Source organism: Hemitrygon akajei, chromosome 5 (assembly GCF_048418815.1).
Source record: "Hemitrygon akajei chromosome 5, sHemAka1.3, whole genome shotgun sequence".
NCBI lineage: Eukaryota > Metazoa > Chordata > Chondrichthyes > Myliobatiformes > Dasyatidae > Hemitrygon > Hemitrygon akajei.
In genome coordinates, this window is record NC_133128.1 from 132,243,692 (window position 1) to 132,257,039 (window position 13,348).

A 13,348-nucleotide genomic window follows, 5' to 3' on the forward strand; every position below is an offset into this window, starting at 1 on the left:
GATGGCTGCAGCGACGAGCGCTTTAAAAGGAGGGCAGGGGATTCAAAACACGAGTCAGCATGGTAGTGAAGGGCCTCAACAAGGGGAACCTCTTCACCAGGCCCCTCTTCATCAAGACAGTCCTGTGGGAGTTGCACAGGTTTGAGGTACAGAAGATATAATGCCTCCAGGACTTCCCAGGAGATGGGTACTTTGATGTTACCTTTAAGTACCCGGTGGGATAGCAGAAGATGCTACAAGACTTTTGGGAGAATGGAAACAAGGCTCTGTATTCATTGTTGAAGTCATGGCCATTCTTCACACATCCACCTAGAAGGAATGAGAGATAATGGTGTGCATTTAATCAACATGTGCACATTGTGGATGTCCTCACCTTCTAGGCTTGTTACATTGAGGGAGCAGGAAGCTATGACGTCCTGTTTCGGTTCAGGAGCAACAAGCGCCAGGTGAGGGTCAAGCTGAGGGTGGATGCAAATGAGGACATCGGCCACCCTTTCTCGGTACTTGCTATCAGAGAGAACTGTGGTACATGGTATAGGCAGGACAACCTAGACTGTGTCATAACTGCAACAAACCTAGATGTGGCAGACCAGAGCAGTACAGTCATCTGCAAGGTTGCAAGCAGGAAGGCCACCAGACCGAGGACTGTAGAGAAAGCAACCATCACAACCTGTGTGGGGAGGCAGGCTGCCCTACAAGACCTAGCCAAAATGTGCCTGTACCTGTGATACACCATCAATAACTCTCTGAGACATGAGGCGAGATAGCGGCTTTTATTGACTGGAAGAAAGAACAAGCAGCAATTGACCACCACACTACATCCTGGAGACTGAGGGCAGGGCTCAGGCCCCAATCGCCTTTATACCGGGGTCTGTGGGAGGAGCCACAGGAGCAGTCAGCGGGGGGGCGTGTCCAGACAGGTATATGTAGTTCACCACAACCTGTGCTCAGGCAATGAGAGGTTGCTGACATCAACAGCTCTGAGAGGAATGGTGGCACACTCCCTACTGGTGCAGACTGCGGGAAGTCCATCTACCTTAAGCTCCCAAACCCCAACTAATGCTGCCAGGACTGTCCCCAAAAGGAGGGGGTCAATGAAAGAGGGGATTGCAGAGGGACAAGGTGAATGGCCAGTGCTGAAAAGGAAGAAGTCTCTGAAGACAACCACTTAAGCGTCTTAGAGTAAAAGTAATGGGAAGAAAGGGGCCAGTAACCTTCCCTTGTTGGAAGAGATAGTAAATATGGAAAACCGAAGACACAGGCAAAGGAAGCATCAAAACGGAGAGGACAAAGAGGAAGTCTACAGACAAATACAGGTGCCATCCCTGGCTCTGGGAGACTGGTAGCAGTGCAGAGGCCAGTGGTCTCCAACTTCAGGAGACCTGCAGTTGCCCAGACTCCAACACACCCCAACTCCAAGAGATGGAAGGTAAACAACGATCAGAGACGGATATCAAAACAGGGATGCAGACTGCTCTCCCCCCCCCCCCCAGTGACAAAACCAGCAACACCCCTCACAGACAGACATACTAAGGATCTGCACATCCTCCAATAACAGTCTGTATGACAGAAAAGTACAGACAACACTTAGTCCCAGGACTTCCTGTCCTCTATCACAGAGATGCTGGACGATAGCAAGCAGGAGGATTTGGATTTGCCACTGATTCTGGAGGAACTGACCAGTTCCAATCGACCTCCGGGCACGAATAAAATTTCTGGAAGCAACGACTGATAGCATTGACCAGAACGGCACAGACATGTTGGAAGTGCATATTCCTATTGTTTTGGCTGGCAACACACTGAACTCCATGAGGGGCATCATGACCCTCATCAACAAGCAAAGTAAAAAGATGGCAGGCATCAGGAACTGGAGAGCCAATTCACTGTTGAATGTGGACTATATGTCCCATTCACAGTCAAATCTGACTATCTGAAGGTGCAGGGGATCTAGTTCAAAGGAGCTGAGGCATGCAACAAGAATTGGCTGGAGTGGATTGTGAGGGTAAAACAAAAATTGGGCCTGTCAGTGGAAACAGAGTTCTCTGTAAGTAACTGGGACGAATGGTTATTAGACACAATGCTCACAAAGCTACTGTGGCATGGCATGACATGGGCTCTAGCCTTCCAATCATCAAGGACATCTTCAAAAAGCAACATCCATCATTAAGAAGCACCCTCTTCTCATTGCAACTATCAGAGGAGGTATAGGAGCCTGAAGACCCACTCAACATTTTAGGAACAGTTCCCCCCCCTCCCCATTAGATTCTTAAACAATGAACCCATGAACACCACCTCATGATATTTGCGCTATTTTTAATATATTATATATTTTATGTATTGCACAGTATGCTGCCCCAAAACAACAAACTGCACGACATATGTCAGTGATAATTAACCTGATTCTGCCCCGCTCCCCCCGTCTCAGTTATCACCGGGGACACCTGCGGTTTTCCTGGGGTCTAAGACGGAGCAAATCTGATGGGTCACCCCTTTGGGCCACAGGACCAGCCTGGTGCTATGTTTTTGTTTCTTTTAAAGGTTTGCATTACTGAATGTATAGAGCATGAATACATACTTCTTGTAGTTTTCTCTTTTGTATATTTTTATTATGATTGGAGTATGTTTTTAAATAATGCAGATTGTAGGACCCATAATCAGAAAGTGCAGAGCTGGCAGGGTAAAGGTTGGGGTGGAGCGAGCATTAAGCGCGCACGGTTCGCCGTGAGTGGGGCGCGCGCATTTGGCGCGCACGAGCCCGGAGAGGAGGGGACTGAGGAGCCAGTGCGGAGGAGGCGCACTCCCGCAGCCGGGACCGACCGACCGAGAGGGTAGACGCCGCGCTCTCCCGGACATCATGGCCCAGGTGGACATGGAGCAGCTGCGAAGCAGGGGCGCCGGCAAGTCCATCGCCGTGCTGACCAGCGGGGGAGACGCGCAAGGTAAGGCGGGCTGTGTCCGGCCGCCGCGGCGGGAGTTGGGTCTGGCCCCCATAACCCCTCTCCCCTGTCCGCGGGGCGGCCTCTCCTCGCCCCGCTCCGGCTGCCCGGATCGCCGTGTTCCCCCGTTACCCCATTAACGGGATCGCCCTGGCACCTCAACCACCACCACCGCCGTCCTTAACGCGGGCAGTAGCGGCGCCCTCCCCGCCTCCGGTTAAAGCATCGGCCGGGCCCGGTGCCGTGCGAAGGGGGTTGAAAACGCGTGGAATACCGACTCGCCGAGCTGCCCGCCTCGGTGTGTGATGGCGGGCTGTCACGTCACGTGGCGCGGACGTGCTTCCCGGCAGGTTGCCCTGTCCCCCATGGGCTCGCAGTCTGCCCCGGCCACGCTCTCACTGCCCTCTAAGTACAGTCTTTCAAGGTTGATGCATGTTCAGACCTGCCATCTTTCAAAAACTGTAGCCGGTTGCTGCTCCTCTCACAGCTCCTTACTGATGAGAGAGGCAGGGGAACAAATTAGTAGGAGCTACAGTTCTCTACAGCACTGAATAACATCGGAGAAGTGATTAGCACATATGACCTCTGAGGCTGTAAGATCACGGCAGATGCCAATTTGTGTTCAATACTTCCCTATCTATTCGTTTTGTATAATGTTGGTCCCCTTGTTAAAGAAAGTATATACAAACATCGTTGACAGACGAGAAAACTAGACTACTTTCTCAGAAGAACATAGAGTACAGGATCAGATCCTCTTGACTACTGTGTCTTTGCCAAAAGTGATGCAAAGTTAAACTAAATCTCTTCTGCCACACACGATCCCTTATCTTGCATTGATTGTATGACTATGTATCTGTCTAAAACCGTCACATTTGCTTCCACCTCCAGCAGCCTGTTACAGGCACCTAACATTCTCTGTGCAAAAAAATAAACTTGGCCTTTACGTACCTCTCAAATGTCCTCTTAAATCATCAAATAGCACATAACTCCCTCATCATTTTGTTAGCATCTTTCAGAATAAAACAACTCATATTTGTCACAGCTCTGAGGGGTTGTCTTACGAATAGCTAATCAGGTTAGAATTTTATTATTTGTGAGGTGGGGTGATCCTAATTAATTTATCTAAGAATGAGGAATGACAGGATAAATGTTGAGATGCTTCCGCTTGTGGGAGAACCGTGGATAGAAAACGCTACTAGATAATGGTGCTGTCGTTTTGAACTGCAGTGTGTCAGAACTTCTCAAAAAAGGTGGCAACACCCTGGAACCCGAACACCATGCTGAATGATTGGAAATATTTAAGGAGGAGGTAGATAAATTATTGAAAGATTAGGGAATTGAAGACGATGTGGAACTTGCACAGAAGATGATTTGTGGTGTGGAGTTAATCAGAAATAACCATTGAAAGGTGGGACAAGCCAGAGGGGGGCCAGGTCGCCTGTTCCTGCTTTTATTGTTTTTCACAACATCTTGCTTTCTAAAGATCAGAAGTCTATCTTTCTAGGCCTTGAATATTTCCAGTGATTCAGCCTCCACAGCCCTCTGCGTTAGGAAATTCCAAAAAGTTTTGACCCCCCCCCCCCCCCCGGTGAAGTTGCTCCTAATTTTTATCTTAAGTAGGTGAATTCTGCTTTTGATAATATCCCTTACATTTCTTGCCCAGGAATCAACTTGGTGAACCTTTCTGAACTGTGTCTGTGCAGAAGTTTGCTCTTTAATTAAGGAATCCAGATTTACTTGGAGACGTTTGAAGCTGCAGGTGCGGGAGCAACACAAAAGCTGCTGGGGAACACAATGTGTCAAGCAGGGAGGGGCAGGGAGGGGAAGCTTTGAGTCAAACCCCTGCATCAGAACCTCGGAAACAGCTCACATTTTTCCAAGAATGTTCTCTATACTGAACAATAGTTCTCGATACTTACACACCGTAACAGTATTTAAGATCACTGGGTTTCCGGACATGGAATCCTCTACTCTGCCCTTTCCTCTTCTGAAATCATTACTTTGCTACGAATTTGATGCACCATCAATAACTCTTGGAGACGGGAGGCAAAAGATAGGCTTTTATTAGCTGCAAGAAACGACCACACAACATCCTGGAGACTGAGGGGGGGAGCAGTGCCTCCAACCACCTTTATACCGGGGTCTGTGGGAGGAGCCACAGGAGCAGTCAGCAGAGGGGCGTGTCCAGACAGGTATATGTAGTTCACCACAGAATTTGATGCAGTCCTAGGCTCTGTTTTATTCAAGAACATATAAAGAATGTAATTTTTGCCCCCAGCTATTCTTTTATGTTCTATTATGGGAGGCAGGGTTTAAGGGTCGGCTCAACATTGTGGGCCGAAGGGCCTGTACTGTGCTGTACTATTCTAGAACAACTAACATAGCATCTGATCTGCTTATTTGCTCTACCTTTTCTTTCTATCAGTGACTTTTGGGGGATTATAGTTATTTTTGTGAAAATAGGATTTCTGTTTTCACACTGAACCATTTGAGCTCTCTATAGCATCTAGATTCCCTAACTAAAGGCAACTCTGTCTCTATACTTACTAATGATACTAATGAAACTTATAATTTTAATCCCATTGGATAAATAAGATGTAACAATCTAAACTGAAAGAAATCCAGTCACATTTTCTAGGTAATACAATCTCTCCTCTTGATTAAATTGCTTGCCTTTCTAAAGTCATTTCAATCTAGGTAGGATTTTGCCTGTTAAGACATAGCTTCCATCAATTTTGTTTCCAACTGCTTTAGATTCCCTAACATTAAATTCCCTAACCTTATTATCATCCCATATATTGATATATTAACTTTAGGTAACAGCGTTCATGAAGCACTTAATTTCGCTGTTCATCCACAGCTTCTGAAGTAGCAGGGATCTGAAGTTCTGTACAAATTAGAAGCTGGGGGTGGGGGCAGGGTAGTCATGTGGCATGGCATCAAGCTGCCCAAATCACCCCATCCTTTCAATGTATATGCCAGAAACACCTATAACCTTGTGTATGTTTTTGTTTTTCATTAATGCAGATGTTTTCTAATAGTCCACTTAAGTCCTGCCTTTCCACGTCAGTAAATTGTTAAACGGATCCAATGTGATCTCCCCCTTCGATCACCTTGCCCTCCAGCCCCCTCCTTCTCCAGTTATCTCGACTGCCATCGTCTGGCCTTTGCCAATGCCTACTCACCTCTGAAACCTTTACAGTTGGCACATCCGAGCCCAAATTAAGTTCTTGCTTCATTAATCCAGTCATGGTCGACATGCTTTTCACAACCTCAGGATATCAAAAGCAACAAAGTAGTTTTGAAATATAATTGTTGTTCCAATGTATTCAGCCCATTTGTGTACAGGAAGGTCTGGCAGGCAGCAACGCAATAAGCAAAGATCATCTGTTTTTGACCAGGATACAACTGAGGAATTCTCACTGTTTTAAAATGTAAGGCACCTAAGGGAAGAATTATATTGAGATTCTGTGCCTCGTCATCTGTTCAAATTGTTCCTATCACTACCAGCTTCTCTATTGGTGCTCTTGTAAATGTGTTTCACCCCTTGTTTAAAATGTCATTGCAGACTTTAAAGGATTAAATCCACCCTATTGTATAAAAACCCTGGTTAAAGCATTATTTTTGTTTCTGTGCTACTTAATTATTCATCAACAAAACTCTTTCCAAGTTAAAGGCATTCCAGATTTAGAATGATGCATTGGTCACAAGTGCAATCCTGGATGCATTCTGAAAATAATTTGTAGACCTTTCGGCACTGGAGAAAGCAGAAGTATGGAATTTTCATTACAGCTTAGGTATCTGAAGTATCTGCTATAAAAATGATTTTTAAACAGCTACTTGGCACCAGTCACAAGGCCAGAACAGCCTAGTTTCAGCGCAGCACAATGTTAGAGGACAATTTACTTAAAGGGTTCCAGGAGCATTCTACATTAACATTTTACATGGCCATTCTGATCACATGGCTTTACTTAACTCTTAACTGTTTTTGTCATGTGCCCAGTGCTCCCAGTGTAAACCCAGTTCACAAAGGCACCCTACCTATTCTAGACTCAACTTGGATGTTAGTCTTTTATTTTTAACTAGCGTACTTCCCAGCTCCTAGATTATTGCATTGTGTATGCAGCTCTTCAGAAACTCCAGCAGGTACTTTTGATCTGTGCTCTGGACTTTGTCTAGATTTTAGACTTTGTTACGAATACTTGAGCTCTTTGGGTGTATATTTATTCCTGATATCCTAACTCTTTATCTTTATGAAGGTCACCCTTCTTAAGCTTTTAATAATGTTACATCATGTGATTAAGTCTTTCCTGGGCCACCTCTATTCCCAACCTTCAAACTGAATTCTATTTGCCACTTTTTTTTCAACTGTTAATATCTTGCAGGCTATAATTTCCTAACTCTTAGCCACTTTGGCTGTATTGGTATCTGAAAGCCTAACTACTGCCAGACATTTAGGTCCTAAGCATTGATGAAAACTAGGCAACCAGACAGAGACCTGCCAAATCCTGAGACACCAAACAATTTCATCACTGAAGCTAGTCAACTAGCACTTTTTGGTGTATGACTAGGCAAATTTTGGAAATAACACCACTTTCCCTGGTCCAGTCTGTCAAATGAATTTTTGTCAAAAATGTTGCTGAAATCCATGAAAATAATATAAGTTGTGCATCTACATCAATCCACCTGATTTATGAAGGATGTTCATGCATTGGAAGTCAGTCTTAGAAGGTGTTACTGTAGCAGTACCTGGAATGAGCAGGTGGTTTTGTGAGGAAATGGTGGAATTGGTTGGGCAGCAGTTGGAAAAAGTGAGTGGGGACCCAACTTGAGAGGATTTCCCCCTTGTGCAGGAAACCTGAATAAAGGATCATCCATTCCATACAGAGATGAGGTGACTTTTTTTCCTCTGGAGGTCATGAATCCTCTTCCTCAAAGGGCAATGGGAGGTGAATTTAACATAGAGATAAATGTTTGAAAGGCAAGGAGATGAAATATTACCATGTGTAATGAATACAGATCATACACAAACTTAATAAATGGCAGAGCATTTGATTGGGTTAAGTGGTCCTAAGTCATATATTTGCTGCTACTTCACAAAATTCAATTATTAACCAGACATAAACCTTTGTTTTTAAACAAATTCATGCTGGCTATAGTTGATTAAACTGCATTAAATATTAATTCATATTGTCTCTGACACATTTTTCTGGTAACTTAATCACTACCAATGTTAGTGTAATGGTCTATCCCACTTTCCAGTTTCAAATAATATAACATTACCAGTCCTATTCAGCAGTGTCTATACACAACAGACAGAAGACTGGAAAAAGACAGTAAGAGGCAATGCTATTTTTAACTTGCTTCTTCCAATGCCTAGAAGCCTAGAATACATCTCATCTGGCCCTTGTTTTTGGTTTATCTACCTCTAAAGATATAGGATGCCTCTCCTGCATTTTTTCCTTTTTTTCCCCATCCTCTGGCCTCCCTCCTTTTTCTCTCCCCCTCCTCTGGCCTCCCTCCTTTTTCTCACCCTCCTCTGGCCTCCCTCTTTTATCTCTTTCAGGTACATTTACTATTTCACTCTTTTGAAGTTGGTACTTAACTCCAAAGCTGACCAGATGTCCCCAGTTCCTTTTTTTTAAACTACTGTCCTGATTCCTCTCTGCTTAAAGACTGTGTTTATCTTGCCACTAATTGCACTGTTAATATAAAGCATTGATTATTAGTATTGAGATATCAGACACTTTATATTGTGCCCCTTGGACCTAGCCATCAGACAGTTTATAATTAGTTAATTGTATGTTTCGACAGCCTGTGCGAATGTAGCCAAGTATTTTCTGCACATCATTCATTGTTTGTCCCTTATTTTAATTATGTATCCAAAGGACAGACAGCACCTGCAACATAATATTTCTACATGTCAGTATCAAAACAATATCTGATGTGCTGATACTCCGATATGGAATACTATGATGTTTCAGATGCTGTCCTTTGGATACAATATTAAATTGGCAACTTTATTACTGGTGGAGGTTCAGATAAATATTTAGGTTCCCATGACACCAATCACACCAACTAATCACAATAAAACAGAATATAATTGATAACTAAATCGACTGATAATTGAAGAGTATCACAAAGGAAACAAGCTTGACGTATATTGATTTGTGTTTGTGTTCTCCTCGGATTTGTGAATGGTGACACACATGTACTTTGATAATAAATTAACTTTGAACTCTGTCTCATTGAAATGAACTCTGCAGCTCAAATCTTATTTGATCACAAAGCATTTCTTGTCTGTGTAGTAGCTCTTTGAAAGAGCTCCTCATTCCCACTCAACTTGTCCTTACCTTTGTGCATTTTGCTATTAAATTATGTTTCAAGGACCTTCTGAAATTGGATTGATAATTTGATGGCTCCTGCCATCCCTTTAGGCACTGAATTTCAGATCATAACACTTGCAAAAAAAAAATTCTCCTTGCCTTTCCACCACCTCCCACTGTTTGTTTTGTCAGTTGTGTGGTCTGGTTACTGCATTCACTATGAATCCAAACTGGTTCATGCTTACTCCCTCAAATTAATTCATTGTTTTAAATCAACAGGTATGAATGCTGCAGTGCGAGCAGTGGTACGGATGGGAATTTATGTGGGAGCTGACGTTTATTTTGTGTATGAGGTTAGTGTCATTCTTCTTGTCTAATATTCAGGGTGAGGTCCCTAGCAGGAAGGGCTCTATCATGTTATCTTACTCTAATTGGCTATTCACTTGTTTGCAATCAAATATTATTGCTCTGCCATTAGTCTCTTTACCTTCTTGCATGGCATTTTATCTGTAAGGTGAAAGGGCAGATTGAACCAAAGACAAACACTTCAGGATTGTTTAAAGCAAAATCTGATTATATGGTAACAAATATCTTCGAACCTTGATTTGATTTTTGTTGCTCTCGGTTTTGGTTAGGCCCGTTTCCTCTTGTGTATGGTTTTCCTATGATGAAGTCATGGATGGGCTCAGATTGCCAGTACCAACAAACCATTCATCTGTATTAGGCAAAATAGCGAACCATAATTCTGTTGTTATACAAAGCCTGTATGCTTCACCAGGCTGGGTATGAAGGCAACAATTGGGAAGAACACCAGTAATCACACATTAATCTTTTGGGAGTGCAATGCTTACAAAGAGACAAAAGAAATACGATTGTTTTCCTCACTTGATGCTAGTGTAGATTTAAAACTTGCATTCCTGGTATTTGAACATTTCAGTTTGCTTCGATTAATGCTCTTCATTCCTTTACTTTTAAAAACTTAACTTCAACTTGATGACCCCCTTGATACATGCTCTATTCCCAGTTTCGACTAGCTAATCACTTTCTTTATTTTGAAATATTCCAATCTTAATTCTACATATGGTAAGTTGCTAGAAATTTTCACAACTATTTTTGAAATGTATTCTTCCTCTTTTTAATGGAGTCTTTTTAATTGTCATTTTAGGGATGCACCAATTTTTTAAGGGAATGTCTTTGTTTTTGCAGGGTTATGAAGGGCTTGTTGGTGGTGAGGAGTACTTAAAGTTGGCAGAATGGGACAACGTTTCCAATATCATCCAACTTGTAAGTAACGGATATCTCATCGTTCTTTTTAAGTCTTAGGAATGTTGTCCTGTCATCCTTTGTTTTTTTAATGGTGTTTGCTGTATTTTCATTGTTTACTTTCCCCTCTTTAATGGAAAATGTGCTACTTAATTTGAAGAGCAGGCCTGTAAGTACAACACTGCTCCTTGTCTGAAGAACATATTCCAAATCAACTTGCAGTTTACTCCTGTGAAAAATTGTGTTAGTCTTGGTTTCCAGCGCTGACTTGTTCACTTTTATTATTATTTTAAGTCCTTTGAGTAAAATATTTTTCTACATTTGGAAGTATTAGTTATGGACAAGGATCTTTCTCTCAGAATCATCACCTTGCTATGATTTGCACTGTCACTTGACAGATCATTTGATCTCCAACAATCAGACTTAGTCTGGGAACTCGGTGCTGGAAAATTACATAGCATTAATTGCTTGCATTGGCAGCATAAGGTTTGAGAAGAAATTTTGGAGAGGTGACATGGTTGGTTCAAATCAAACTGCTGAAGTCTAAGTATCACCCATCTTTAGACATAATTTCGACTAGGACTTGTTATTCACTGTTATCCAATAAATTAACATTTGTACCTACATAGTTCATTTTCACATAGCGTGACCTATGAAAGACACTGGTTGTCGGAAGCTGTAGTCATCAGCCATTTGATAATGAAGACATTGAGTGATTACCCTGTTCCTGACAGGACCAATGTTCTCACAATTCAACTGGTCTATCTAGCTAACTGTTTGAGAATTTCATCCAACTCAATGGTGAAAGGAGGAGGAGAAATAGCTCATTGAGGGTTGATCTCAGGAGTTAGATTGTTCACTTCTTGAATGACTTGACATCCCTTTGAGTGCACTTGTTCAAGTGTGTTCTTTTTTGCCCTCTTAAGTATGTATCTCCCTCTTTCAGTACACCTTATAATCTTATTTTCCCCAGGTTGCATTCATAATGAAATTGCATCTCTTTCCCTTGTAGTGATGAAGTCCCATCAGCGGTAAGATTATTCTGCTTCTGGCATTGGTTGCTTGTACCATTGCAACAAGTGGGACGTATGCTTGGTTGTCAGTGATGGAGTAAGGGCTTAGAGGCGGATTGTGAGAAAGAATGCTGCTTGTGGAACATGTTGGATGTGTCTGCAACCCGCTGCTCCAGCCTTGCCCTCCGGTGGAAGAGAGGGAGTTTGATATTTGTGATTGCATGTTTCCATTAACTGCATATGGATGGCTTGCCATTTTAAGATGAAAACTATTCAATATAGAATAGTTAATGTGGCTTTTAAAAAAAATTAACCTAAGCCTTTCATACAATTTTCATTGCCAGGAAAAGACATTTCATTAATGCTGCATATTGTAATTGGGTGCTTGGCCAGAAAAATCCACTATGCTAGGAGAATAGTGGAGAGATTGTATTTATCATAGTTCAATCATAATTTCTGTTGTAATGTTGCTTTTGTGGATCACAGTCAAATTAGCAGTGTGTACATTGCCTATAAAAATATTTCACACTCTTCTCCCCCCCCCCCCCCCCCCGGAACTTTTCATATTTTATTGTTTTACAACATTGAATCACAGAGAATTTAATTTGGCTTTTTTGACACTGATCAACAGAAAAAGACTTTAGTGTCAAAGTAAAAACAGATCTCTACCAAATGATCTAAATTAATTACAAAAATAAAACACAGAATAATTGATTGCAAAAGTATTCCCCCCCCCCCCCCCCAATAAGACATACCAAATCATCATTGGTGTAGCCAATTGGTTTTAAAGGTATGTCGCATCTGGAATTATTTCCAGGTAGCGGATGATTTCCTTCCACGCCGCTCTGGCGTATTGGGAAATCGCGTACTAGGCAAGTTACAGCAGTGGTTTGCCATTGCCTTCTGTCGGGTGAGTTTTTTTTTAAAGAGATCATCAGCTCTTAACAGGAGCTGGCTGGATTCGAACTCAGGACATCTCGCACCAAAGTCCAGCACTGATGCCACCGTGCCACCAGCTGGCCCAGTTGGTTTTAGAAGTCATATAATTAGTTAAATGGAGATCTCTTTTTGGAGACCTGTGGTGTATCAGGGTGTTTCAATTGATTGTACTAAAAATAGACCTGTATCCAACTGCCGGTGAGTCATATCCTTGCAAAAACTACACCATGAAGACAAAAGAACACTCCAAGCAACTTTGCAAAAAGGTTATTGAAAAGTAAAAGTTAAGTGGATACAAAAAAGTTTCCAATTCACTGAATATCCCTAAATCAATCATTAAGAAATGGAAAGAATATGGCACAGTTGTAAATCTGCCTAGAGCGGCCATCCTCAAAATCTGAATGACCATGTAAGAATGGGACTAGTGAGGAAAGGCACCAAGAGACCTATGACAACTCTGAAGGAGCTACAAGCTTCAGTAGCTGAGAAGGGAGACACTGCGCATACAACATCTGTTGCTCAGGTGCTTCACCAGTTGCAGCGTTATTGGAGAGTAGCAAAGAGAAAGCCACTGTTGGGGGGAAAAAACTCACAAATTCTCGGCTAGTTTGCCAGAAGACATATGGGAAGTCTCTGAAGTCAGATGGAAGGAGGTTCTTTGGCCTGACGAAATGAAAATTGAGCTTTTTGGTCATCAGACTAAATGCTATGTTTGGCGTAAGTCAAAACCACACATTGTCAAAAACACACCATCCCCACTGTGAAGCATGGTGGTGGCTGCATCATGCTGTGGGGATGTTTGACTACAGCAGGATCTGGAAGGCTTGTGAAGGAATGGGGCAAAATGACAGGGAAATCCTGGAGGGAAACC

The 13,348-nt window shown here is 42.6% G+C and overlaps 1 protein-coding gene across 2 annotated transcripts in view; it reads left to right on the forward strand.

Annotated features, from left to right (window-relative positions):
• Positions 1-2,748: 2,748 nt before the first annotated feature.
• The window catches only part of LOC140728176 (ATP-dependent 6-phosphofructokinase, liver type-like), a 49,150-nt gene continuing 38,550 nt past the window's right edge, over positions 2,749-13,348 (forward strand). Inside the window, exons 1-3 of one of the 2 annotated variants that reach the window (XM_073046492.1) lie at positions 2,749-2,939; positions 9,542-9,615; positions 10,469-10,546. In XM_073046492.1, the coding sequence (XP_072902593.1) occupies positions 2,855-2,939; positions 9,542-9,615; positions 10,469-10,546 (237 nt within the window). In that variant the 5' untranslated portion in view covers positions 2,749-2,854. The remainder of the gene's footprint in view (positions 2,940-9,541; positions 9,616-10,468; positions 10,547-13,348) is intronic. The other variant, XM_073046491.1, reaches the window with a different exon arrangement.